The sequence below is a fragment of the Alternaria rosae genome (genome assembly GCF_020736505.1).
Source record: "Alternaria rosae strain MPI-PUGE-AT-0040 chromosome Unknown BKA58scaffold_3, whole genome shotgun sequence".
Lineage (NCBI taxonomy): Eukaryota > Fungi > Ascomycota > Dothideomycetes > Pleosporales > Pleosporaceae > Alternaria > Alternaria rosae.
In genome coordinates, this window is record NW_025763572.1 from 1,747,075 (window position 1) to 1,773,787 (window position 26,713).

Here is a 26,713-nt window from a genome sequence, read left to right on the forward strand (position 1 = left end):
TTCACCCATGCTCTTCCAAGGTCCCATCTTGCACGATGACATAGCAAAGTCGAGTGTATTGCAACATGCACACGACATCGCTCGCTCCGGGTTCCTTCAGACTATTTCTCACTGATTCATGAGGCTTCCTTACTCCGCTTTCGGACCTTGAACATCCATTATCGCGGAGTCGCGATAGTCAGCCAGTGAGATGGAAGCTGCAATAAGATGGTCGCCGCACTCGACACGAGACAACCCTCGCTTCTTGATCATCGACGTTGCGGGTAATAGGCTACGTCTGTGTCAAATTGAAGAGTTTAGTAAGAGCAAGGTCAACTATAAGCAGATATGCATTCGAGATAAGCTGCCAAATTACACGGCTTTCGACTGGTCCAAGAAGGATCCGAGTGTGGTTGCTGTCGGTTCTGCTTCTGGAGAGGCTACGATCGTTACATTGGATCCGGACAAGCCCGATCACGACTACATCCACTCATTTTCTATCCGACACCAAAGGAAATGCAACTCTATCGCTTTCAGCGCTAAGAATCTACTTGCTACGGGGCTGGATAGAGTCAGGAATGATGTCTGTCTCAACATCTACGATATGAACGACTCACGAGTCACAGCCAAGGATGAACCGTACAAGAAGTTGGCGAGCTCCGAGGCCATATCTAGTATCAAGTTCTTCACTGGACAGCCTGATATGCTCGTCGCGGGTGTCTCGAGGCAATACGTGCGCATTTACGATCTCAGAGGTGGGTCACACATAAAGCAGTGAACATCCCCTGCTCATTCTTTATAGACTCTAGCACAGCGGGCATTGCGCAGTTTCAAACACGCCAGGTGCACAACATCTCCATAGATCCGTTGGACGAAAATTACTTTCTATCCGCGGGCACGGCAGGAGATCCAACTGTGACTGTTTGGGACACACGCTTCGTCAAGCAACGAGTAGCATCCAACGATAGTGCGAGCGGAGGTGCCGTCCTAGAGTTCAAGCCAGTCGTAGACAACTCACAGTCGGCTTCTATATGGAGTCTTCGGTACTCTGGTACCAAGCGAGGCACATTTGGAGTACTTGCAAACACAGGAGAATTCAAGATCATCGAATTAGCACAGCACTCTCATCAACCTTCGGAGACAGCAGATACACCTTTCGCTCGAGCATGGGCATCTCCATACTACACCAAAGCCACACATCATCTTCGCTATGCCTCGCACGACAAACAGCATCGGCACGATGAAAAAGAGCGCGTCGTGGCATACGACTTTATGACTACTGGGAACCCTCTCGGTGGACAATGTGCATTAGCACTGCATTCGAATCGGGAAGTCGAAGTTCTCAGAGTACCGCCAACACCGCCTCGTATCAACGTAAGCGCGTTGGACGAGATATATAAAGACCGCACCTGCATCGCTAGGCCGACTTCGCCATATGGTACTGTAGCAGAGGATCTAATCCAGGTACAAAACAGAGCACTAGGCGACAAGTACGATATCGAACATGATCACAGACCCAACCTCTCCGCCAGTATTGATAGACTGAGCCTCAGCAACAGCCAACGAAGCCTACCTCTTTTGTCGACAGAACACCCCAGCCATCACATGCACGAGGACCTCCTCGATCTTGCGTTCCCTGAGTTCAAGATTCCTCTCCCTGATTATCTAGCCGTCCTCCAAGCGCCCAAACGACGTGTCCAAGAAGGCTACTCTCTCGATTGTGCTAAGAACAAGGCTATCGTCCACAACGATCCCTGGCTGGTTGATGTGTGGACGCTAATCGACCGCATGGATGCTCATGCCGCAGGAGACGGTATGGTGGGCAACGGCCTCGATCTCAAATATTTGGGAGTGAGCTCAATATGGGCAAACGAACTGACAATGTACGATGAGCGACTCATCGATCCGGATACAAAGACAAGTCAAGAGATGTTCAGCGATGCAGTGAAAGAGATAGTTGAAGCTATGGAATTCCCCATTTTCCATGGCGTGAACACAGAATATCCAGAGAACAGGCAATTGTGTCTCAGTCTCTGCGGCTGGCCCCTCGAGAAAGCCGGCGTAGAACAAAACTGTCAACGGCTCATAGATGAAGGCGAGATATACAAAGCAATCGTCCTTGCGGTGTTCCAAGGGCACAAGGACATCGCACTGACCCTCCTCCGAGCCAGTCTTACAAGCAAGAATCTTCCACAAGATGACATCGGTCTCGCAGCCGTTATAGCCTGCGCCTCGCCCTCCTCCGGGGTCTCAGCCGAGCAAAGAGAAGCCTGCGCGTGGATGGCCGACATGACTAGCGACGCATACTTAAAATCCCTGCTCACCTACTTCATCACAGGCGACTGGTCAAGCGTAGTCTCGATGCCCCAACTCACCCTCTCTGACCGCGTAGCCGTCGCCCTGAAATACCTACCAGACCCCTCCTTGACCACCTTCCTCACCACCACCACAACAACCGCAATAGCCCAAGGCGACATCTCTGCCCTCCTCCTCACAGGCCTAACAACGAGCTCCCTCTCCCTCCTCCAAACGCACATCTCGCATCACCCCACCACCGGCCTACAAAACGCCGTCCTCCTGCTCTCCCGCGCCTGCCCCCTCTACATCCAAGACCCGCGCTGGACCCTCTGGAAAGACATGTATCTCGAGCAACAGCAGATCTGGCGCACGTTCCTCGAGCGCACACGCTACGTCAAAGAACACAATCTACTCAGTGTAACGCGCGAGGGAAGGAGTGTGAACAAACCCAGTCAACCGAGCTTGACCCTGCGGTGTCTGAATTGCCAGCAGAATCTTGCGTTGAGGAAGGATCCGAGGAGTAGTACGAAGAGGTTGCTTCCTACTGCGCATCAGGCGGGTGGGATGAATAACGCGCCGTCCACGGCGACGACGACGCATCGTGCAACGGCTTCTTTGTCGTTTGGTGGGGGCGCGGGTGGGAAGCCTGCTGCACCGCTACAACAGAAATCCGCGGCTAGCACTCCTGGACTCCATTGCCCAAACTGTGCGGCGCAGATGCCGAGATGTGCGCTGTGTATGTTGTGGCTGGGCTCGCCCGATCCGAGTAAGCAGGGGGCGTACGAGACGCTCAAGGGAGAGGATAAGGAGGGCAGGATGATGGTATTTTGCATGAATTGTACGCATGGGTTTCACGGTCATCATGCGAGAGATTGGTTTGCTAGACATGCCATGTGTCCTGTGCCGGACTGTGGGTGCATGTGTGGGTTGATGAAGTGATGAGGAGATGGTAGAGAGGCGGCCACTAACATTTGGATATCTGTTAGGATTCGCATGTCTTAGTGAAAAGGTAGCATAGTTCAAGATACGGAGTGTACCAAAGTAGTGGGGAGTAAACAGATATAGTTTTAAGAAGCTGTGCGCCCATCTGTCCGTGATGCTCCTGGTCTGGAGATCTCAACGTCTTCCCTGCACGCGCTATTCTACGAATAAAAAGCTAAAGAAACGCAAAAAGGGTATAATCGCCACCGAGGTGAGGCCTGTCAGACCAACTGTTCGTTTCTGTACCCTTACAGAAACGATAATATCCTATAGCGCCGCTAATGATGCCAAAGAGACCAACACCTCCAAACACCTCTATAAATGCTGAAAAAGCGGCTGCGAACATTTAAAATGAGCGATGCAGACACTAAGAAATCAGGAAACGTTCGATGGCTGTGCAGTTGACCGCCTTCGATGCTCGCGCGGTGCGCGAATTTCCTAATCTTGCCCTGCCATCTCGCTGTCGTCGTTGCCGAAGTCGTCTTCTTCGTCAATGGCCATTATGTTCGCTTGTGCGGTGACAACGACCATGTTATCACCATCCTCCTCCTCGTGGTACATGGTGCCGTCGTTGAGATCGAAAGCGTTGTCCTCGTTATCAACGTCGTCTCCACCGTTAGTGTTCATGAAGACGCGCAGACGTTGTACGCCAACGCCGCTGAAGACGCAGAACACTTCACGCTGGTGATCGTTGAATTCGGGGGGTGCCTCGCGGCAGAAGGCGAGAAGATCATCACGAAGGAAAGCTTGGACGCCAGTGAGAGAGAGGTGGGTCAGGCGGGGGCAATTGTTGAGGAGCGCATGGATGCCCTGTTCATGTCAGTAAAGGCACGGGTTTTGTCTTGGGTGGGGCACTTACGGCTAAGGAGAGATTGGTGCAGTAGCTGAGATGCACTCTCTCGAGCACGCTGGGTGCGATGGGACCGCTGGAGCCAATTTGCTTCGGTTTGGCGAGTGCTAGTATGCTGCGGTCCGTTATGGCCGCACACTTGACCAGACCAATGCGCTTGAGCTTGGGTAGAGCAGCGAGTTGCATAACCGAGGCGTCGGTGAGAGCAATGCAGCATGCGAGATCAATGTACCGTATGCGGTTGCATAGCTTGACCAGCTGCGCGACACCGACATCTGTGATGTTGGCGCAATGTCCCAAATGTATGTAGTGGAGGTTCTTGCCCAGACGAGTGATGGCCATGACGGCTCTGTCGGTAATGTTTCGACACTTGGCGAGGACCAGGTTGCGAAGCCGTGGAGCTGCGTGGACTATCTTCTGGACACCAGAGTCCTGTAGTTCGTCGCAACCGGTAAGATCTAGGATACGTAGGCAGTCGTAGGTAGCCTCGGCGGGGAGACGGAGGAAGGCCTGGTCGGTGATCTTGGCGCAATGGGCTAATCGTAGCTCGCGGAGGTTGGGACCTTCTGTGATGAGCGTAGTGATGGAGGCATCGTCGAGGTTCTTGCAGTCGTGGAGATCTATTTCGAGGATGTAGCGGCAGTTCCTGGCAAAGGCGATGATGCTCCTGTCGCTGAGTTGCGAGCATCCATTCAGCTTGAGGCGCTTCAGATGTCTGCAATTCTTGGCAACTTCCTCGAGCGAATCGTCTGTGATCCTCTTGCAGTTTGTGATGTTGAGACCCTGCAGGCGGACTGCGTGTTTGGCCAGAGCGAACATTGACCTGTCGGTGATGGACTCGACGTTGGTGACATCCAGGGCGAGGATGTAGCGGTTGTCCTCGAGCATGGCCTCCAGACTAAGGTCGGACAGTCTTGTGCAGTTGGTCAGGGTCAAGCGCTCAACACGCTTGCAACTTGAGAGAGGTTTCAGGGTCCCGTCGCTGACTTCACCGCCCAGGGCGGACAAGTTCAGACGTTTGATCAGACTGCTGTAGTCGAAGAAGCTGTTGACCGTCTGGACGGTCTGTATGACGCTCTTGACATTGGACCATTTGTTCGTTGAGGGGCGGTGCCAGAGCAGGCCGACGCTGTTTCCTGCCCACGTCTTGGAGACGAGCATGCAGTTCTTGAGGTCGGCGGGGGAGGAGAGTTTTGCGAAGACGGCGATCATGAGCTCGGCGGGCAGGCGGGAGACGGGCGAGACGCGGTTCTGCTCTTCGATGGCCCGCCGGCGAGCCTCGTCGTCCGAGTCGGGCGATACTGAAGGCGCCAGCGACGAGAGCGAGTCGTTGGACTGCAGCATGATGGAGTCCTTGTCTTCATCGTCGTAGCCGCGCTCGGGCGAGGTCGAGGCGGAAGAGTCGGAGCGTGAGGTGCTGGCGTCTCTCTGGGGCCGTCGTGAGCGCGCCGAGTTGCCTTGTCGAACGCGTGCGAGTCTGGGGTTTTCGGCCATGGTACCGGGCGTGTCAGGAGTCGCGGGGGCTTCGGTGTATATAGACGGGCAGACGTGATTGCGGTGGGCGTAAAACAGCGTCTAGAGGGCACAATCGGTGTGATGGTGTACGCGGCGGCTGGCGGGTGTATGGGGCAGCCCGCTTACTCTACAAATACAACAACACCAGTGCGGTCTGGGAAACGAGAGCGGAGGAGGCGACTGTCTTGACGCTCCTAAATAGGCACAGGCAAGGCGACAACACACGACACGACAGTGCGGAGGTAAAGAAGGGAAGGGTCAAGTCGTCTGGGCAGTCATGAGTGGGTCGCTGCCCATCGTCGCATCCCGCCAAGGTCCTTCCCTGCAACTGCCCTCGCCGCACGTCCAAGCACGACGTCCTCGTCTGCCTCTCCCACACGACGATCCCTCTATCCCTCGTCCACCGCGCTTGCACTGCAGGGTCAACGCTTTGCCATGTTTGCTGTCGGCATCACGGCTGTCCTGACCCCCGACCTGCACACTGCCACGGCGTCATGTGCTCTAGCATCGTCCACGCCTAAGTGTTCTTCCCCGCCATCGCCATATGACATAGCCGCGTCCAAGTCGCGTCGTGTACAGTAGCGGTATCCCATGTTGCCATGGCTGCAGGTTGTACGGCAGACTGTTGTGGAAGCCGTGACCCCGCGCCTATGCCTGCCATCATCAATTTGCTACTCCTTCACCGTTACTGGCTGTCTCGACTATACCTGTTCACTTGCGTGAATGACTACAAGAACCCCTCATCGGGGTTTACAACAAAAGCAACTTAGCAATGACACGGGCCGCGTCAGTCGGGAACCTCCCGTCTGCGTCTGCCTTTGCATCTGCATCCAGATCTCTCCATACACGTTCCAGTTGTTGCATCCATGGTACACCCATCTGGAGATCTGAGGATCGACAGGGCCGTTGTCTGGACTTATCACATCACACTGTCGATTAGTCGCTAGATCTTGGAAGTCGTCGAAGAAGAAATATGGGACGGAATATCTGATAGTCTACCATTGCTGTACCTCGTGCTGTACATTGCATATCCAACTACGCAGCGTAGTCAACATCTGCTGCCCTCTGATGAGCATGTTACACTAACCAAGTCTGTGGCTGCATATTTTGACCAAAGCAACCAACCCCTCGCATGCGCACACAGGTCGTAATGTTTCACGAAACGTCTTGGTGTTAAGTCGACCTGGCTGCGAACACCAAGCGTCTGCCCAATGAACACGTCGGGAGAGAAACCACGTACACTACCGAATAAAGTGCCCCAGCTTGGCGCTACATGCTCGGGCTACGGCTTTCTCGAGTCTGTGATACTGGAATAGTCATCTGAGGGGCCATAGAGCTAAATAGAAATGTCCAAACCCAGCGTGCATGCCCGAGGCGTCGCGGTCTAAAGATACATTGTGACGTTGGTGTGGCTTCGTCCATGCGCTCGTGGTTGCAAGGGTCCGTTTCCTACTGTACGATCACAAGCATCTCCAGGCATGCCACCTTCACTCCACCTCACCACCCGTTCCCCCGTCTCGCGTCTGAGAGCCACCCCCGCCCTGTCTGTCGTCTTTTCGATGCGCAAAATATAGCCTCGCCGTTGTCCTGCACCGCAGCAGGCTCCCTCACCGCCCAACATGTCCACCGCTCGCTATGCGCCCTCGGCCGCCCATCCCATGGCCCAGCAGGCCGCATACCGCGCTCCCGCGCCCATCGCCGTCTCCAATGCTCCCCCAGGCACCTTTGCGTCTGGCACCAAGGTCCAGGTCGGCAACCACCGTGTCACCATCGAAAAGTACCTCTCCGAGGGTGGTTTCGCGCACGTCTACCTCGTCCGCGTACCCAAGTCCGATAATGGAACCCCCGAGACTGCCGTCTTGAAGAGGGTAGCTTGTGCGGACAAAGATGCACTGGCGAACATGAGGACCGAGGTCGAGACCATGAAGAAGCTCAAGGGCCACAGCAAGATCGTCACCTACATGGACTCGCATGCTTCACAACTGAAAACAGGAGGCTATGAAGTCTTCCTGCTTATGGAGTTTTGCTCAGGAGGCGGCTTGATCGACTTCATGAACACGAGGCTCCAGCACAGACTGACGGAGCCTGAGATTCTGCACATCTTCTCAGACGTCGTCGAGGGCGTTGCTACCATGCACTACCTTAAGCCTCCGCTCCTCCACCGCGATCTCAAGGTCGAAAACGTCCTGATCACTTCTGTGGGAGACAACAAGATATACAAACTCTGCGATTTCGGATCGACCGCACCCCCTCGACCCGCCGCCACAACTGCCGCCGAAGGGAGACTGATCGAGGACGATGTGCAACGGCACACTACACTACAGTATCGCAGTCCGGAAATGATCGACGTATATCGCAAGCAGCCAATAGACGAGAAGAGCGACATCTGGGCGCTGGGGGTGCTCTTGTACAAGCTATGCTACTATACTACACCTTTCGAGGAGGTTGGACAGATGGCTATCCTGAACGCCACGTTCAAGTACCCAGCCTACCCCCAGTTCTCTGACAGGATAAAGAAGCTCATAGGTATGCGCAGCAAGACTAGGCCATGGAAAAATACTGATTGTAAACAGGCTCGATGCTGCGAGAGAACCCACAGCACAGACCCAACATCTACCAGGTGGTCGCCGAAGTCTGTTCGATGCGACATCGGCCCATTCCTATCAAAGACGTATGTTTGACATATTGGCTTCACGGCCCCATGCTAAGACTAGCCAGATCTACTCTGGCAGAACGCAGTCAGAAGCCCGCCGGAACCAGCAACTTCCTCCTACCGAGCCTCAGGTTTCTTCGCCGCCTCCTGTTGTGGGCCTGCAAAGAGTAGCACCTACAGTGCAGGTACAGCAAGTACCAGACATTACACCCATGAGAAGAGGCAGGCCCACAGGTCCAGCCCAGCCACCTCCAGCGGCAGCGAGGCCAAGTCCATCGCCTATGAGAGGAACAACATCCGATCCATTCGCTGCCCTTGACTCGCAGGATGTTCAGGTCAGACGAGCTGCTGCTGACGAGCTGGCCTCGCGCTTCCCGTCTCTGGATGAGTTTTCTTTATTGCATGACCGAGGCCAGAAGTTTGAGTTTGGCGAAGCGCCAACGACTTCCGACCCAGCACTTACCAAGCGGGTGACAGATGCGCTTGCAGATGAGGCTTTTGCGTCACCGCCGCTCTCCAAGGTCGACTCAACCCCCGGGGTAAAGCCCTCGACCGCAGTGTCCTCCACGGGTGTGTCCAGGACGACCTCGCTCAGGAAACCACAGCCCTACGAAGCCAAAGATAGTCCACGCAATGACAGCGTAAACATACAGTCGCCCATCCCACAGCGGGTCGGCATGGTCTCTACTGGCGTACAAACGTCCCCACGAGCATCTCCCGTTCCAGCCCAGCAGAAACTCCCCGATGTCAACAGCCGGCCCATTTGGAAGGTGCCTCTATCATCGCACCACAACCGTGCTTTGAGTCAACAGGCGTCAGAACCTCGCCCGAGGAGTCCCTTGAGCAGTCCATCATTAAGGCCCGAATTCGCTTTGCCAGCACGGCCTTCTTTTGAGTCAAGATCCAAATCTCAGCTCAGCATCCCTCAATCCCCGGCTTCATCTAGACCCTCCTTGGAAAGCCAGCGTCCCTCCAACATGGACCTAGGCTCCGCCATTGATCGGTCGAGATCTGCAAACTCAAATGCACGCCCGGCTAGCATGCATGTAGAGTCGAACCTTGACTATCTACGTGATCGAGAAATGACACCTGGTCGTAATTTTGACGCTCCATCACTCCAACGCCGCGTCACTGCAAACGCAATCGACGACTCTGAATCCGAAGAGAAGAACGTTAGGTCAAGCGTGGATTTCCTCCGCTCCATCGAACAGGATGAGCACGGTCACAAACACCGCCGAAGTAGCTCCAGAAGTAGCCAACAAGGCAAACACGGAAAACGTGGTAGCATCACAAACATCGTCAAGGGACGATTTGGCGATGCCTTCCGTCGCTTCGAGTCTACAAAGACACCTGACCACGAACGCGATCAACCGCCCATGACACCAACCGACCAGCTCATCGATTCCAAGGGCGGTTTGACTCCCATTGCCGGCTCCGAAGCTACTGGTGGCTTGAGTGACGACGACCGCAGTCAGATCGATGAAACGCAAGATCTATCACCAGAAGTTCGAAGAGAACTTGAGAAGAGACAGTTGGCTGAAGAAGAGCGCCGCGTTGAAGCTGCTGCTGCAGAGTACAAGCAACGCGTCGCTTCGCAAGGGCAAGGAAAGCCCAAAGGCGGCCCATCCAAGGCTTCGTCCATCCAAAATCGCGTCAAGAACCTGCTCGATGAAAGCAGCAAGCCAGCAGCTTCCAACCGCACAGCTGAGGGCTACGGCAAGTACACCGATACTGGAAAGCCTCTACCCATGCGGCCCCAAGACCAAAGCGGAGCACGACAGCCACCTGCCATTGCCCGCAAGCCCATGAACGTCTCTTCGCAACAGCCTCAAGATCTCTCGTACGCGAAGCCGTCTTCGATCCGACCAAACATGCCTCCGCCAACACCCTCCGCCTCCGCACCACCCACAATCAACGTTCGCAACCCCTCCGGCCCCCCTCCCCGGGCTCCCAAGCCTAAGGCTCTCCAAACTGGCGGCTCAGTAGCTCCGGGCCAGGGATCACCTGTGAAATCAACCCTCGCCACCAAAGAGAAGCCACTACCGCCCATCGCCCGCGACGGCGGTGACGACTTTGACGTCGACACCTTTAGCAAGCGGTACCCCAGTCTTAGCGGCTTGGAAATGGTGGAGACGGAGATTCCTCTCCGTACCGTTCGTGACGTCTAAGCGTCGTTGGTTTGAGTTTGCTTGGTGTGTGAAGGTTGAGATCTATCCATCTCCTGTTAACTTTTATTTTGAAGCGTTTGCATAGCATGTGGCAAGGGATAAGCATTATCAGACAGATCGCAATATATATACATATGTAGAGGGAGGGAGTGTTGGCAAGAATATAGAATTATTATTGGGATAGCACGGAAACTTGTCGCTGTGTGATGTGGCGAGTAACGTCTCTGCCGTTCCAACATCTACGACGACCATGATAGGAGAAACAGAAAGGGCGGTAAAATCAGTATCATGGTGATGTATGGCTCGTCGAAGAGCGCAATGTTGGTCCGGCACCCAACTTGACAACTGATCATTGGATGAAGATGGTTTGATCCCACAAGGAATGCTTTTTCAAGATATCTTGTGGACTCCCAGGAATTCTCAGAACGCCAATTCGTTGGAACGGATATTTTAATTTTTCGCGTCTTGGAAATGCGAACAACTTTGCGCTAGCAGTTTTTGGTGGCTGTGACTGTGACTGTGACTGTTCGGCGGATTTGCCTCTGGTGTCATGTGGCAAAGGGTCTTTCGAGGCACTTTGGATTGGATGCGTAGAATTGGGATCAGTGTCCTGTCCTGTAGAAATGGTTTCGCGGTCGTTTTGCTTTGCTGCTGTTGGGGTTGCAAGCCGAACTGGTATATCGAAAAGATTTTCCTTCAGCCCTGAGGTCGTTGACGATGGAGGAGCATTTGACGGATGTGCTGGAGATTCCACAAATGGTGTTTGCGTCGTGTTTTCTGGCGGAAGAAGACGGTCTGGCGGATCTTTGTAGACTGCTGGTCCTAGAAGTCTTTTCCAAAACCGCTGGGAGGATTCGCTTTTATGGAAGGCAGGATCTGCGTGGTTGAAAAGAAATGGTCGTTCCAATGAGTGATATGACTGCGAAGCTTGTGTGATGTTGACGCTGATCGTCGCGTCTTCTCGGCTATGATCCGGAGAACGGCAGGTCAATAATACTGCTTGAGTGTGTTGCAAAGCGTTGTTATAATTGATCCATCTTTTGTAGTCCCTATCGTCGTGCTCCTCTTCGTCATATCGTACTTCCTTAAGCACCAGATATACGTTACTGGTGACATGAAACAAGAATATTGGAGTGAAGTTGCGAAGATATGTCGTACCCTCCAAACATAGTATGGAGTCTGGGAAGAAGGGGAACTTTGAAGACCCGTCGCCGTCGGAGTGACTTATGCTTACGGAGTAAGTCAAGATTTGATGGTGGTGTTCGAAGAAAGGGGCCTCGTCTGCACCTGGAGCCTGGTGCGGTCGAATGTTTTTACTTCCTAGCTCCAGTGTTTCATCGTACACAAGAGTGGCTCCAAGGATTTTTCCAGTCGCGCGTATAGTAGTACCATCGATACATGCGAGTCGACCATAGTCGTATGCTTTCAGTTCCAAATCGTGCCAGTACTTAACTCGGCTGCGCGCAGACACCCAAGACCAGGATGGAAATGGCGCTGCGTCACTGTGAGGGTCCGACTGCTCTTTACTCCTTGGGTTCGCCCTTTCCTGAACGTACAGACTGACTATGTTGGCATGACTTTGCTTTCCGTCAACACAGCTCACTTCATTGACCGCATAGTACGGGCTGATAGCAGCCGCGAAGTTCCCAAAGCGACAGAGCTTTCTCCTACGAAGACACTCACTGGAACAAGCGGCAGAATATGAGTATTGACAACGTTTTGACAGCTGAGAACTGTATGCTATCCGGTAATCTGTACGGACCGATAATTTCCCTGGCGGTACGAAGCTCGAAGAGCTGATCTCAGAATCCCAACAGCGGCACAAACGTGGCGGACTCGAACTCGATAGCGTGGTGGGATCGACTCGCCATAGGAGATCGAGAGGTAATGAGTGCTTCCACAGTCCAGAGGAATAATCCTTTTCCAAGGTGGCTGCGACAATGGGCGCATAGAATGTCGCAAATCCATGTAGTGCTGTAAGACGATCCGACTCCCTTGTGAGCTTCAGAGAACTAAACAACTCAATGGCATATCGCCATGAGTTGTTTAGATACCATTCCATGCCCTTCGCATTTGAACGGTTGTCGAAAGAGCCGCATTGGCAGTCACCCTGTCCGTTGCATTCCCACACGAGCTCGAGGTGACTGAAATGCACAACTCGAGGGGCTAGTAATCTCTCCTGGAACACCCAGGCTCTTGTAAGTAGAGGAAACCGGCTCTCGCTATTCGACGTCCATACCCGCTCCCAGTGCTGCATGACCCGTCGTACTAACAGAGTTCTAGAGAGTCCTTGCAGCCCGGCCTGAAAGACCTTTTCGTGAGACATGTCATTTGGCCAGAAGAGTCCGGATTCGTTGTTTTGTGCCACAGTCGCCGCTATCGTGATGTATGAGGATCGGTAGACATCAGCCATTCTCTCAGACTCCTGCTTCCAATCATTGTCATCGTCCTGAACGATGCAGTAGCTGTCGATCCAGATGTAGGCGATTTCCAACGATTTTGCAAACGTGATGGCATCCTGGAACGTTTTCGGTATTTCGCCCCAGGGTATCCCATCGAGCTTGTTGGCATATGTAGCCCGGGTGGTCAGAGCCATTTCAGATCCACCCCATCGATGACTTAGACATGCGTATCTCCCCCGCACACCTTTAGTCTCACATAGGCGTACCTTCATAACGCCATCCGGCAAGCTCTCAATGCTGAGTGTTCTGGTAGGTAGGAGTTGTTCCGTGTCCTTTGAACATCTGCTGTGACTTTGCAGACAATGACTGATATTTGATCGAACCCATAGCAGACTCTCGGTCGAGGTAGCTTCTCGCGGTTGATATGACTGCTTGGATGGTGAAATTATCGGGTGCAGTGCTACAAAGTACAATCAGCACATCGTATGCACAATAAGTAGCCTGACAGACATACCGACATCACCCTTGGAACGGAACTCAATCTCAAGTTTGGGCCGCGATTCCTTGAAGTAGATTTCGAGTGATAGTGTTGGTGGTATATTGTCTACCGGTCCGCGTGCATATATACGAGCCACAGAGTCGACGAAGTTTCCAATCTCATCCTTGAATTGCCGGATTCCTTCGAATAGCATACAGCAATACGAGCATTGCAAGTAAGCCGAAAGTAGCTCTACAGGCGTGAAATCAAAGGCGATGCGATGATGACGTACATTCATCAAGCTGCGATCTGACATCAACTCAAGGTTGTTGCAGACCTTACAATAGTCTGTGTCCATTGTGCTTTCGGTTTGGAAGTCTGTGTTGCGAATACGTACGTGATGTCTCGCATCAGCCAGACAAGGTCATTGCTGTGTGAAAGGTTGCGTAGTCGAGTTGATGCGAAGCTCAGCTGAAAATACGAGAGCTCATGTAAGTGCAACGCCCAATCGCTTATTCGCCGTCAGCAGCCACGGCCATGGCATACCCAAACATACCTAGGTAGTTGTGTTGTGAGTGTTTTGCGCGTAGATCATCATCATTTGTCATATGGTGCTCGATAATATCCACGTAGCATTTTGACAAGCTGGTGCAAGTTTGACGTTCATTCAATCCTTTCTCATTTGGTATCATGGCCTGATGACCTGTCTAAATCCATGCAACCCATCACATCGTGAACCCTGTATCCGCCCTTCCATCCCTCCCAAACTCCGTGTCATGCCGACGTGCGACCGAACCGATGCAGCAGAAGGTGGATTGTGCGAGACAAGTCGTGTGTGGATGGGCATCGTGCTCGCGGGTGAGGCACGTTTACTGCTCGGTCTGGAAGTAGTTGAGGAGGATGCTGCGCTCCTGGGACTCCTCACCCCAGTCCTTGACGACGACGCAAGAGCAGTTGACGACCTTGCGGGGGTTACCCTCACGGTCGATCTGGCCTATTGAGCTTGTTAGTGGTGGTTCATGTTTGGCATTGGATGGTGTCGCGCGCGCGAAGTTTTTCGGCCTTCAGCACCCCACAGGATAAAACTTACAGAGACCGGCCCACTCGCCGAGCTGCTTGCCATCGGGAACCTTGATGAGGGGGATCTTGTGCTCGGAGCACAGGGCAACGACGAGCTTCTTGTATGCCTCCTCCTCGCAGGCCTCGTTGAGAACGCACATGTGCGCCTCGCGACGGTCGAGGGCCTTGGAGGCCTCGCGCAGACCACGGGCAAGTCCGTCGTGGATGAGGGAGAGCTTGAGGACACCCTTGAGAGCCTCAAGGACGCTCATCTGGCCCTTGCCACCGGATGCATCGGCAGAGACCTCGACCTCGGCGGCCGCGCTGACTTGGGATTTGGTATCGTCTTCTCCGTCCGACTGTTGGCGACGTTAGTGATGTTCTGGGAGTGTAAAGCGCGGGGTTGCGGTGCTGAGCGCTGTGCCATTCTCGTTGCGCGACAGAGCAGCTCGAATCGGAGGGGGGACAGAAATCCACATACCATGATTGATGATTTCTATCTGTCGACTTTCCTCGAAGAGAGTTGGTTGTGGTGATAAGGAAGTTCGAAGTTCTGCTGCGGCTCGAATTTCGCACTCTGTGGAGACGCTAGCCTGAAGAAATGCTAGCGCATGGACGAGCTAACCAGCACCCGTGGACTTTAGCAGATGATGAAAGTTACGTTGCTGTCTACAAAGCAATGAATCTCAAAAACTAGATCGTGTATAACAGAAGGTACGTTCCACCCAGGGTATAGTGAAGGCTGTTGAGCAAGCCGTCTTTGTAGGCCTGTGACCTACTACAAATAGTTCCCTCATGATATCCAGATCAGAAGCGAGACTACGTCACTCTTCTGGCGAGGGAAGAATTTACGAAAAGAGGTTGAACACATTCAAAGTTTCGAACGATCGATATCATTGTATGTCTGTACATTCTACCACCACGACACAGCTCCGTCGCTGCTGCTTGGACCTGCCGTAGCCATGTCTCCTCCAAACATATCTCATCCTCCTACTGAGGCCATTGCTAGCCATGGACATGAATGTCCCATCTCTGTATACGATAAACTAAGGAAATACTGGCGGTCGGCCGGTCGGATATGCTCATGGATGTAAAAGTATCCCAAGTCAGATGAAAGAATACAAACGCCAGACGCACAGACTGTACGGAGGGTTTAGAAAGATAGCAAGTGTAACACTAGAATGATCGCTGAACGCTATCAGCCCGGGTGTGTAACGAGTTGAATATAGAGAGGAATGTAGCCACCAAGCCAAAGGCTGTGCTCCAGTAACGCCATACAATGAAGGAAACCTGTCTTTGAACGCAGTTGGTGTAAGTAAGGAATGAAATGGGTATATAAAGCAATGAAAGCTACATGACGATGCAGCAGCAGCCCTTCTTCTCCTTGAGCTCCTCCTTCGGCTCGGGCACGCGAGTCACGGCAGGCTTTGGCTCGGCCGGGGCGATAGGAGGGGCCATTTTTGGTGAAGGAGCACGCTCGGGACCTTGAGGTATCTTCGGTGTCAGGCTGTAACCACCTTCGTTGACCGGCGATTTGGCAGTGTTTGTGTCAACCTTCTCAAGCGACGCAGGTGAGTCGGGCTTTGTCGGACTGGGAAGTGGCCAGGTTTCAGCCTCTCGAGCCTTCTCGATAGCGATGGGGTCAAGGTTGGCGAGCTGTGATAGTCGCTTGTCCGCCATATCATCATCATTCAACAACCGGAAATCCTTGTCGTACATGGAACCGACCCTCCCTTGGTTCTCCCATTGTTCCTGCTGCATTCGCTTGGCATGGGTTGGGATAATCTGCTGGTCTGGCGGCAGACGTGGGTCGGGCTTGTACATGGACGCTATCCATGGAGCCTCACCTTCCGGTCGGTGGCTGGTGGTAGGCCTTGTCGTGGTAGACCCGCCACTGGTCCGTGGACGATTTGGAGGCGAGTTGTTGGATGTTACGCGGGACCTAGGCTGTGTCTTCTGGGCACTGGCTTTGCGTGCTCCAGTAGCGTTGGTCTTCCCTGGCGTTTTGGCTTTCATAGGCGACTTCTGGGGCGATTTAGGCGGACTCCAGCTTCCAGTAGAGGTATTGCGCCTGTGGCTACCATATGGAGGCGTCGTCTGCCGACCATCGTCGACATCATCGAGCAATGCTTGGCTGCCTACACTGCCGCTCCGTACGCGTGCACCCATGGTAGCAATCGCGTCCCCGTTCCAGTTTCCACTGTTCCCTCTAGACCTTGGCAGCGGCGCGTCACGCTCTGCCATTGAAGCAGGTACAGGAATACCGCTCGTCTTGGGTAGAGGAATGCGAGAAGTACTAGGCCTCACAGTGTGGTTTGTTCTCTGAGAAGATGGTTGGAACTCGGTCGTGCCGTCGGCCGGGAACGTCGGGCTCCAAGCATGGTATTCCTCTGTGGCATCCTCATCTTCAGCTGGTATCGTGGATATGCGTTTGCGGGGCTCGGATCGCTCTTCGCCGTTCTGCGTGTGGTCCGTAGATGCAGAGTTTGTGCGGTCTCGCGCACGTCGCGTGGCGCTTTGCGAGCGGCTGTTCGACCTGCTCGACCGTCCAACCCTGAAGCCTGCCTCCTCTAGTTCCCGAGTCTCAATCTCCTTAAGCTTGTCTCGGTGTATCCAGTGGTTTGCGTCATACTCGGGCTCTGTTGCACCAGGCTTGGTCGTCTTCTTCTTGGGCTTTCCCTTGACGGAAACGGGGCCCTTTTTGTTGTTGGTGTGGCTTTTGTAGTACTCCAACACACTGTCCTGGTCGATGTTGCTGGCAATCATGTCTCCACTTTTCTTCTTATGCAGTTCGTTCATGCGGTCAGGGACCAACTGTGAGCGGTTCTGGTCCTGTGAGTCCCACGTGGGCGAGCGTACGGGCTTGACGAATCCGTTGGCTTGCGAAGTGAGGGGCTGTCGGGAATCGTGGGCGGAAGCACCGTATTCAGACATGTAGGGCTCCTGGTCGTATGACTGTCTCTGCACAATGGTCAGCACGCTACTCCTCGCACATTGACATCATTGTAGGCAGGTCTTGAAATTGCATTGTAAGTGGGCGAACTTGGCGGTCAGAGGCGCCATGGGGAGAGCCGCAGTAGTGCACCTAGTGTCCCAGCGGAGTCGTGCCGGACCCAGATGACGCATTTTTACAGAGACTAAACTTGGTACGTACCGAATCGTTGACAGGCACAGCAAAGTCCCACGATCCTCCTGCGCCGTGGGAACTACTGGGGGGCGTGAGTTGCTGGAGTGAAGCTGGCGTATGGCGAGAGGACGCGAAAGTAGCCATGGACGGGGCTGCGAGGTGGCTGGGGACCAACCGATGACGTGCCGGAGACTATGAGGCGGTAGGGCACAGCGGCGTGCGAGTACGCGACAGTCGACGTCGGGTGACGACGCAACCAGGAGTGTCGAGGGCGGAGAAGGGGCGATGCCGGGCAGAGACCGCGGCCGCTGGCAGACTGCGGTGTACAAGTAGCCTCACGGTAGCAAGGTCCCTATTATAAAGCGCTGCAGCTATAAAAACAATGCCATGGGCGAGAAGGAGGCAAGACGTCGGTGTGGGGACGCTGGTCGGAAGTTGTGAGGGGTGGTTTGCATGCGCGTGCAAGCAGCTTCCCTGTCTGGTGAGGGTGTGGTGCTGGCGCGTGCGATCAGAAGGGAAGAGAAGGAGAATTACAACGAGAGACAAGCAAATATTAGCGATCGGAAACGCCGCCGCGCACGATGAGTCCAGCCACGGCAGTGACAATGATTCGTGAGAGAGTCGCGACGGGATGCAGGAGCCCTTGGAGGAGAGGATTTGGGAGTGTTGCTCGCCTTGCTGGGGAACATGTTGATTCGCCCTTGGCTGCAGCCCGCTCGGGCCTCGTCTAATCTGCGCCGCGGCCAAAGAGGAATGGCTACACCATGGGTCCAACTCCTTAAACGTGGACGGCCTTGCTACACGCGCATGCAAAAAGCAATGAGTACCTGCATATGGTTCGCGATTCTAGACATGCAGAGGCTTTTTGCTGTTTGAAGACGTCTCCATTTCCATCCCCCAAACACCTAAACACCACACGCCGGGTAAACACTCGCAGGCACCCATGAACCCAGTTTGATTGTTTCCCTGTTATGCACACAGCCTGAACAGTGCACAACTGTCTTGACAAGCTTCCGTCTCCCTGCGCCTTTCCCGTTCCTGACAAGATAGCCTCCGGCAACGGCCCACAGTCCGCCGTCATGGAGATCGGGCGTGGTCCAGAGGCGGTCAGAGGTTTAGAATTGGATCTAACGGCTAGCCCGAGGTATCCATCGAATGTCCAAACCTTCGCACGAGAAGGTGGTGGTGAGAGTTGAGAGGTCCCGGGTTGCGGGAATAGGCTTGACCGATATGACCCACTGTCAATACCCAACTGCCGGGTTGACGGCAGGAGCAAGGCTGATGAGCAGCTCAGATCTCATAAATGCGCCTGCTATAGACTTGTGCATCACCAGCCAAACGTCTCATCGTACCAAAACACGTCGTGGCCCTTCTTCACCCAAACCTCAACGCTCCTCTTGAGATCGTCCGTCAGCCTCTTCGGCCCGCAGCAGATTACCGCCGTTCTCATACCCTTGCTAAACACCTCATCGACAACGTTACTCAGATCCGGCCTTCCGCTTCTGACAAGCATACCCTTTCGCGGCTTCTCCATCTGCTCTTCCATGCTCAGCAGCTGCTCGTTCTCTTGCATTTCGATCCCCTCTCTATCCTCATCGTCGTCAATGGCGAAAACGCCAGCCGCGCTCGCATCAACTTGCAGGTTGGGTCCCAAAGGTCGTGTGACGTAGACCTCGACATTTTGCGGGTGTTGCAATAAACCAGTCTCGTTCGCATCGGCCGCTGCGTCCTCCTCGTGCTCGTCATTGGGTACGGAAATTGCAGGGAATGCCCACTGCGTTTCGGCCAGCTTCTGAACCGCCCAAATGCACCGGATCTGGGTACCTGCAGGTGTGGGATCGTGCAAGTCGATGATGCTCCGATAGATAGGCATGATGAAGGTTGCACCAACCCCGCCAGCTACCAAAAGTACTTTGTCAAAGTCTGATAAATCAGGTAGTCGGTTGGAGGCTCCGTATGGCCCTTCGAGAGAGAATGGCAGGATGGGAATGTCACCGCCAGCCGTAGGTAGCATGGGCACATTGCTTCCCCCCTGGGACAAAGAGCGCGCCAATTCTCCCAGATACTTGGTGTTTCCGTTGAGCGTTCTTGCAATGAGGAGTAGTTCCTTGTCTTTTGACGGGAGAGAAGCAACCGTGAAGGGGTTCGTCTTATTCGTCATAAGCCATTGCTCGTACCATGTTGGAGTCTTTCCTCTAATATGCGGTCTGCTCAGGTACACGTGCTGGCCAGGCTTCCAAGTAAGCGCAGCGCTTTCTGCAGGCAGCGGGATGCGGACCTGGACGAGATTGGTGCCGGGCAGAAGTCTGAGAGTGCCTTGGTACATCTTCAGACATACAGCTCGGGAAATGACATGTAATGCCTCTACCGCAAGAATCTCATACACGTAGATGCGGATATGAGATACGTGTAAATACAGAGGTACGACAATGAAATTTGCAATGGCGACGTGGGAGATATAGAACACTCGGTAGTTCTTCCTGCGTATGAATCCGAGGGCAGTCGTAGAGATGGTGGTAAAGAGGATGATGCTCACAAGGCCCCAAATCACGTCCCAGTCCTTGATGCGCTTTGCTAGAAACCCCGATAGAACAAAGAAGTTCAGATATAGGGCCGTATGTAGCAAGAAGAGTAGGAACGTGACGCGTCCTAGGATCTGATGCGAGGCCTTGATTTGCTCATGAGAAAGTCGTGTCAGCCATTGCACAGGACTCCATGGCGCTCGCACTGCCAGTAAGTAATGAACTGGTAACTGTGATGCGCCAACTTGTCCGAAACGCTTGGTGAGATGGAGATAGTCTACGTATTGTCAGTTGGAGACGTGAACGACGGAGATGCAAAATCCATACCGTTCCCAGTGTGAGCTATGCAAAGATATAATAGCCATACTGTCCAGATGCTGGCTCCAATCCATTCTCCTCTTGTGCCCCAGCTCCAGCCCCTGATGACATCCTTGTGCATCCACCAGTTCATTCTGCTACAACCGGTCTGTACACTCCGTAGCCATCCTAGTCTGTCCTTTCGCCATTTGGTGAATGATGGTGATTTGGGCTGATCATGCCTGAACACGTTGTTCATTGCCCATGACAAGGCGAAGCCGCTCTGAAAAAGTGCAAATACGACAACGACCGACCATTGGGCGACGAAACCATACCATTCCAGATACTCCCGGCGCTGATGTTTCTGCTCGTCGTTCAGGCTTTCGAAGTAGTATCCAAGCGCCCAGTATTGATCTGTCTTGACCTCATGATGACCTTTATGACGCCGAAAGAGGTCCATTTCAAAGCCCGTTCTGGACTATCAATGCTGCGTACCGCAGATATGAATAACTTTTGCAGTAGCTTGGCTTCACGGCGTACAGGTCCGCATCAAAAGATCCGAAAGGACCAGCTGTAGCGCAGATCATACAACGAATGCGTAGCGACTAGAGGGAACAAGGTCAGGTGTTGGAGGGTGAAGTTGGGGAGTCGTGTTGTGTACGTGTGCTTGTAACGGTGCAAGACTCAGATTCGGACTTTGCTGATGCAGGGCTGACGGCGCCAGTGATGCCAGCCAATCGAAACTTGCTCAAAGTACGAGCTGAGCTCCTTCCTCCTGTCGTCACTCGCTTCTTGGACACGTCGGTGAACACAGTCTTGTAGAATGAGAGTCGAGCATCGACGAGAACAGGCGTAATTAGAGATGGGCGTTCCTGGGTCCTCAGCCAGTAGCGGTGCAGCAACCCCACCAAGCATCCCGCCTGCAACCCTGCCACCCTGCATGTGCATATAGTGCATGTGGTACGTATCTGCAGTTGAAGCTGCACCTAGATAGACACACCACTGGTAGATACATACAACACCATGGGCAATCCTTCTCCCAAAAACCCGATCTGGCTCGACTGCGTGTGTATCCGCTCGTGCTTTCCTCATGTGTAGTGCTGACCAAGGAAGGATACTGGGCATGATGTGAGTCTCCGATAAGCTCTCCCCCACACGCTGCTCATCACCACCCCAGGACGCCTACGCCCTCCTTCTCTGCGCGCACGATCCGAAAGTCGAGTTGCTTGGTGTGAGCACCGTCCATGGCAATGCCGCGCTCGACCAGACCACGTACAACACCAGGGCAATCCTCGAGGCAATCGGAAGACGCGACGTGAAGGTCTACTCGGGCGCTGCGAAGCCAATCATACGCGATGCTGTACATGCCGCTGACATTCACGGTATGTGCGACTCCATCCAGTCCCCATGAGTACGCGCTGACAAGAACAGGCGAGTCCGGCTTAGACGGTGTGACGCTGCTCCCCAAACCCGTCGAACCAGCCGCTACCGATGTCGACCACCTCGAAGCCATGTACCGAGCGCTCATGGCTACACCCCCGAATACCGCCTGGCTGGTCTCTACGGGTACCTTGACCAACATTGGTCTGCTATTCCAGAAGTACACAGACCTAGCGGGTCATCTCAAAGGCCTCAGCATAATGGGGGGTGCAGTCGGAGGAGGCTTCACGAATGCGCCAATGGGTACAGTTCAAGGAGAAGGCGAACGATTTGGAAATTGGACACCTTATGCTGAATTCAACGTATGCTGCAATCTACATGCATGGTGTGGTTCGACAAGGCTAATCCCCCACAGATCTACGTAAAGACACCGACCCCTCGTATGCTTGGAGAATGCTGATAACAACAGTGCGACCCTGAAGCGTCTCACTTCATCTTCTCGCACCCCGTCCTCAAACCCAAGACGACGCTTATCCCCCTCGACCTGACCCATCAAGTCCTCGGTACGAAGAAAGTCCGCCAAACACAACTATATGGAGACGAGATATGGGATCAGGCAGTCTCGAAGAGTGACTACACACCCTCAGCTATGCGGGCCTTGTTCACCCAGATCATGTCGTTCTTCGCTGGAACGTACGCTGAGGTGTTCTCCATAACCGAAGGACCGCCATTACACGATCCTCTCGCTGTAGCGGCTGCCTACAATCCTAGCATATTCGACGACAAAGGTGGCGAACGCTTCCAGGTGGATATAGTCACGGAAGGCGTTCACTCAACAGACAAGTCAGAAGCCGGTGAACTCGGTCGAACAAAGGTTACCAAGCTTCCGAACGGGGAAGGTGGCTGTCGCATACCTAGAGGCGTCAATCTTGATGAATTCTGGGGCAGCATTGAAAGTGCACTTAAACGCGCAGATGCCGTCAGCCCCATGCCAAAGATTTCAGAGAAAGAATTGGAAGAAGCTGGTGTTTTCAATGGAGTTGGAAAACTACAACGATGAGCGTATAAGCACACCGCCGCCTATGACTATAGTAGTCCAGCGAAGAATAGAACGAGACAGCATGAACAATTTCCACTCCAGACACTGCGGAGCTCTGCCGGAGCATTCTGCCGTAACCAACGAACTTCCATTTAGCCTGATCTTGACATTCCGCGTACCTTGCAGCGCCGAGCCTGCTAATCGAAGGCCACAATTTTTGCGACGGCCTGTATTGGTATCACTCCACCAATTGGCGTCTACTGGCTCTTCCCCATATGCGCACAGGCCATGTCAGGATCCAACCCAATGGCATACCAAGCTCGTAATGAACACCATGAGATCCCGCGGTTAATCGCATCATGATCCAGATAGCCTGGTCGCCTTTCGCAATGTTAATACTCTTATGTTCGTGTGAGCCCCATCGTATCTTAGTACGAAGTTAACTTCGGGCGTTACACAAAGTTCCGCAGACGATGTCTGACTACAACAGCGCCGGTAGAAATCCTCAATGGATACACTGGTATACGAGCAGTAACGATACCAAGCCCGGTTCTTGACAGGCCGTCTCGGAATCGGACCGCATGCTGAGCTGTATACAGCCATATGGCAATCTCGAATGCGGGGAATTCCCGAAAAAGAGTTGATATGCACTTGATTGCCGTATAACATATACTACGCCTTCCACCTGTAGTCGCCCTATCGCCACGAAGATGAAGTCCTCCGTCCTTCAGCTGCTCCTTCCGCTTGTGCTGGCCTCTCCAACACCGGCACCCATATATCCACACCCCAAACAGGGCTCCCATCCCAAACCTGCTCAAGGTCTCGGCGATCTCGCAAAGAGAGCTGGACTAAAGTACTTCGGCACCGCTATTGACAACGTCGTCCTCGACAATGACGAGTACACCTCAATAGCCTTTAACCGCTCCGAATTCAACCAAGTCACCCCGTCCAACGGCCAAAAGTGGATACACACAGAGCCCCAACGCAACGTCTTCAATTGGACGCTTGGCGACGAGATCGTTGACCCGAGCAAAGATGCGCACCAAATGCGGCGCTGCCATACCTTCCTCTGGCACCAACAACTCCCCGACTGGGTGAACAACGGCAACTGGACCAAAAGCAGCCTCCTATCTGTCTTAGAAACACACATCAAAACTGTCGCAGACTACTACTGGAACGACTGTTACGCCTGGGACGTCGTAAACGAGGCATTCGAGGACGATGGCACGCTGCGTAAATCTATCTGGCTCGATGTCATTGGCCCAGAGTACATTGAACATACGTTCCGCCTTGCGAGAAAGTACACAAGTCCAGGCACAAAATTGTATTACAACGACTACGGAATTGAAAGAGTAAACAACAAGAGTTTGGCTGTTGCACGCATGATCAGCGAGTATCAACGCGCTGACGTACCGATTGATGGTGTAGGACTACAAGCGCATTTCACCGTAGGCAGAGCGCCAACTTATGACGATGTTCGGGCTTCGCAACAGCTGTTCTCCGCGTTGGGTTTGGAGACTGCGCTGACGGAGTTGGATGTTCGTATCGGGCTGCCTGACAATGCGAACAAGACGGCTGCGCAGGCGGCTATCTACGCGGACTCCGTGCGTGCGTGTGTTGATGAGGAGAGCTGTGTTGGAGTTACCGTTTGGGACTTTTGGGATCCGGTTAGTTGGGTGCCGGAGAGTTTCCCGGGTAATGGGAATGCTTGCTTGTGGGATGAGAATTTGGAAAGGAAGCCGGCGTATTATGCTATTGCTGATATGCTGAGGGAGGCGGCGGCGAAGAGGGGATAAGCTGGGAGACATCGGGCCCAGAGTTTGAGAGTGTGTGCACTGTAGACTCATCGTTACAGCAGTGTTCTGTCTTACGAAATGTTGCGGGTTCCATTTTGCATGCCGCATCCTTACATGGTTGTGGCCTTCTTTTACAAGTAGGGTTTTGCCTGGGCGCTGCAAGGAATGCGCAGCGTGCCACGTGAATTCTCAATAAATATACCTCTATCAATACTTGCGTATCAGTATGTTGATCTCATTGAGTATAGAGTGCGGCAAGTTTCATGTCTGTAGAGCTTGAGCTGATGCGAAAAAGATGAGCATTGACACATGGTAACAACAAAGAAAAGGTATGTGTTTCGTTTGGCTTTATCGCATGTGGATGTCGTCTGCATTGGTTTGGCGGTTTGTAAGACAACGTTGAGACAGATTGGAAAATCTAGTCCCAGCGCGATCGTCGATGAACCGCTGATTAATGAAGATTGTTGTGGAGGAGAAGGTACCTGTTGGGGCTTGGCGATTGAGAATCAAGAATTCCGCTCTGCCGTACTCTTGGTGTTCGTGCGGGACGAGAACGCGGATGCATCGGCAAGCAGGCACAGAGCCTGATGCACCGATGGGTACTAAGACCTGTCTCCTATCTTCCAAGGCCCTCCGCTGATCTTGGGTGACGGCGCAAAGGCGTGGCGTCCGTCATGATGCAGATAGGAGGCGGGCGTGGCGGTGCTGTGGCTTACTGGTTCGTCAACTGCGACGCACATTCTGGCTGCTTAAGCAAGGTGTTGCAGGCAACTGAATGCATACATCATACGTGATATGTGTACACGCGTCTCCTGCCTGGTAGATGCAGGATGTTACAGAGAGATCGGAACTAGTTCAATCGAGGCAGTGGTGTGTATGTGGTTAGATGTGCTGGTTCATTAGAAACGAAGAAGGGCCGGTCTCGACGTATCGCCGAGTACAGATACACGAAGAACCCAGCTTTCCTTGTTTGGAATCAATCAAGTAAAAGTTACGTCGAGGAATGTAGACGTATGCAGTTCCCGTTTCATTCCAGATGCACCTCATGAGTTCGATGCAGCGACGTTGCATGCAAGATCTGCCGAACTTGGAATTGGTATGCTAAGACATGATACAAGCTATGCAGGCGTTCGCAGTTCGCGCGATGGCTGTCCGTACCCCTGAAGTACGGAGATTGAAATCCGGCTATGTTTAGAGAGAAGAAAAGTGTGAGAGCCGCCAATAGAACGTAAAATACCGCAAGGCTGCTATGGTCAACCTCCTGGGACCAGTGCTACCTAGGTACTTACTACGAGCGAGCTACACACGCGGCAGGTGTGATTGCTCCGCAAGACCATACCTCCTGCCTCGTAAGCGTGCATAGCCTCAATGTGATAATCGCTCAATTCTTGGCCTACTTGCTGGGCACTTGGCGAAGAGCCAAGAGTGGAAACGTGGATGCGTGGACATCCCGCCCAAAGCTGGCGACCGTTTGAGACATGAAAACCCGGAGCCATTCAGGGGACCTTTCGAGGGCCTCAACGTGTTAGAAGTGCACTATATGCTCAGGGAATGGCAGGGGATGTGGTTGCGACAGAGTTCATCTACATACGGCCGGCGCGACTCCAAGGCTGGCAAGCTGGTCCATGAACATTTGGGCCGAAGATCGAGAACATATTAAATGGTTCTGCAGGCGAGTACGCAATTTGGTGTACCATAAACATCTCGTCGGAGTGAGGGGCATTTGGCAAGCATCGATGGCCCACTTGCATAGAATGCGAGTGCAACAGGCCATTCGCCCGAGCCGGGAAGCCAACAAGGCATCCGATGGTCAGTCGGGTGGCTCTGTAATCCAAGGTATGCGGTATAACCAGCCAACCAGCCACAGCTGTCGCCACCAGTGATGATGGGATGGCGTGACAGGAGCATGGGATCGCAGCAAAACCTGGAGTAGATTGGATGCCAATACTTCCCGCTGCTGCTCATAAGCCAAGGGCACCAAGAATTCCGCATTTTGATTGCTGTTTCGGTTGTGTCGCTTCTGTGTGAGGGGTCGAGCGTGCGGCAAGGCACCCACCGGCGCGCACAACGACGCCCACAGCCCTGCTGGTGCGTGGTGTCTCTTGATGCGCCGACCAGAAACCCCGCGAAAACAGGCAGCGCGTACTTGAATCTGGGTCGCATGTGGTC

General features: G+C 53.5%; 9 protein-coding genes across 9 annotated transcripts; 4 read left to right on the plus strand and 5 right to left on the minus strand.

Moving 5' to 3' along the window:
- The first annotated feature begins 22 nt into the window (after positions 1-22).
- BKA58DRAFT_357175 (uncharacterized protein) lies at positions 23-3,351 on the plus strand. Its single transcript, XM_046168679.1, has 2 exons — positions 23-734; positions 782-3,351. Exons 1-2 carry the CDS (start codon positions 191-193, stop codon positions 3,214-3,216), a joined length of 2,979 nt encoding a protein of 992 aa, XP_046027679.1. The 5' UTR covers positions 23-190; the 3' UTR covers positions 3,217-3,351.
- On the minus strand, positions 3,352-5,867 carry BKA58DRAFT_335021 (ubiquitin ligase complex F-box protein GRR1). The gene is made up of 2 exons (XM_046168233.1): positions 4,118-5,867; positions 3,352-4,068 (listed from the first exon to the last, which is right to left on the minus strand). Exons 1-2 carry the CDS (start codon positions 5,600-5,602, stop codon positions 3,697-3,699), a joined length of 1,857 nt encoding a protein of 618 aa, XP_046027680.1. The 5' UTR covers positions 5,603-5,867; the 3' UTR covers positions 3,352-3,696.
- Positions 5,868-7,242: 1,375 nt separating this feature from the next.
- Positions 7,243-10,444, plus strand: BKA58DRAFT_310682 (kinase-like domain-containing protein; the record flags this gene model as incomplete). Its single annotated transcript, XM_046167301.1, has 3 exons — positions 7,243-8,149; positions 8,197-8,294; positions 8,342-10,444. 3 exons carry the CDS (start codon positions 7,243-7,245, stop codon positions 10,442-10,444), a joined length of 3,108 nt encoding a protein of 1,035 aa, XP_046027681.1.
- Positions 10,445-10,619: 175 nt separating this feature from the next.
- BKA58DRAFT_454689 (heterokaryon incompatibility protein-domain-containing protein) lies at positions 10,620-13,310 on the minus strand (the record flags this gene model as incomplete). The annotated part of the gene is made up of 1 exon (XM_046174519.1): positions 10,620-13,310. A coding segment is annotated over one exon (2,517 nt), but the record flags the coding sequence as incomplete, so codon positions are not given.
- Positions 13,311-14,193: 883 nt separating this feature from the next.
- Positions 14,194-17,654, minus strand: BKA58DRAFT_437675 (uncharacterized protein; the record flags this gene model as incomplete). Its single annotated transcript, XM_046173509.1, has 4 exons — positions 14,194-14,318; positions 14,415-14,742; positions 15,743-17,344; positions 17,538-17,654. The coding sequence occupies 4 exons, from the start codon at positions 17,652-17,654 to the stop codon at positions 14,194-14,196; spliced, it is 2,172 nt and encodes a 723-aa protein (XP_046027683.1).
- A 1,060-nt stretch (positions 17,655-18,714) lies between these two features.
- BKA58DRAFT_126589 (ferric reductase like transmembrane component-domain-containing protein) lies at positions 18,715-20,901 on the minus strand. Its single transcript, XM_046164305.1, has 2 exons — positions 20,360-20,901; positions 18,715-20,309 (listed from the first exon to the last, which is right to left on the minus strand). The coding sequence occupies exons 1-2, from the start codon at positions 20,787-20,789 to the stop codon at positions 18,838-18,840; spliced, it is 1,902 nt and encodes a 633-aa protein (XP_046027684.1). The 5' UTR covers positions 20,790-20,901; the 3' UTR covers positions 18,715-18,837.
- Positions 20,902-21,349: 448 nt separating this feature from the next.
- Positions 21,350-23,114, plus strand: BKA58DRAFT_454691 (Inosine/uridine-preferring nucleoside hydrolase domain-containing protein; the record flags this gene model as incomplete). The annotated part of the gene is made up of 6 exons (XM_046174520.1): positions 21,350-21,394; positions 21,443-21,457; positions 21,507-21,711; positions 21,761-22,071; positions 22,125-22,130; positions 22,179-23,114. 6 exons carry the CDS (start codon positions 21,353-21,355, stop codon positions 22,767-22,769), a joined length of 1,170 nt encoding a protein of 389 aa, XP_046027685.1. The 3' UTR covers positions 22,770-23,114.
- BKA58DRAFT_126678 (glycoside hydrolase superfamily) lies at positions 23,072-24,699 on the plus strand. The gene is made up of 2 exons (XM_046164306.1): positions 23,072-23,153; positions 23,239-24,699. Exon 2 carries the CDS (start codon positions 23,459-23,461, stop codon positions 24,542-24,544), a length of 1,086 nt encoding a protein of 361 aa, XP_046027686.1. The 5' UTR covers positions 23,072-23,153; positions 23,239-23,458; the 3' UTR covers positions 24,545-24,699.
- A 1,189-nt stretch (positions 24,700-25,888) lies between these two features.
- BKA58DRAFT_380321 (uncharacterized protein) lies at positions 25,889-26,713 on the minus strand. The gene has a single exon (XM_046169895.1). The coding sequence runs from the start codon at positions 26,705-26,707 to the stop codon at positions 26,201-26,203; it is 507 nt and encodes a 168-aa protein (XP_046027687.1). The 5' UTR covers positions 26,708-26,713; the 3' UTR covers positions 25,889-26,200.

What these genes read in the sequence shown, in the direction of transcription:
- BKA58DRAFT_357175 (XM_046168679.1), top strand. Translation starts at nt 191, where the DNA reads ATGGAAGCTGCAATAAGATGGTCGCCGCACTCGACACGAGACAACCCT. An exon ending in GCGCATTTACGATCTCAGAG is followed by an intron (nt 735 to 781) that starts GTGGGTCACACA and finishes CATTCTTTATAG; the next exon opens with ACTCTAGCACAGCGGGCATT.
- BKA58DRAFT_335021 (XM_046168233.1), bottom strand. Translation starts at nt 5,602, where the DNA reads ATGGCCGAAAACCCCAGACTCGCACGCGTTCGACAAGGCAACTCGGCG. An exon ending in GCACCAATCTCTCCTTAGCC is followed by an intron (nt 4,069 to 4,117) that starts GTAAGTGCCCCA and finishes TGACATGAACAG; the next exon opens with GGCATCCATGCGCTCCTCAA.
- BKA58DRAFT_126589 (XM_046164305.1), bottom strand. Translation starts at nt 20,789, where the DNA reads ATGGACCTCTTTCGGCGTCATAAAGGTCATCATGAGGTCAAGACAGAT. An exon ending in CATAGCTCACACTGGGAACG is followed by an intron (nt 20,310 to 20,359) that starts GTATGGATTTTG and finishes GACAATACGTAG; the next exon opens with ACTATCTCCATCTCACCAAG.
- BKA58DRAFT_126678 (XM_046164306.1), top strand. Translation starts at nt 23,459, where the DNA reads ATGAAGTCCTCCGTCCTTCAGCTGCTCCTTCCGCTTGTGCTGGCCTCT.
- BKA58DRAFT_380321 (XM_046169895.1), bottom strand. Translation starts at nt 26,707, where the DNA reads ATGCGACCCAGATTCAAGTACGCGCTGCCTGTTTTCGCGGGGTTTCTG.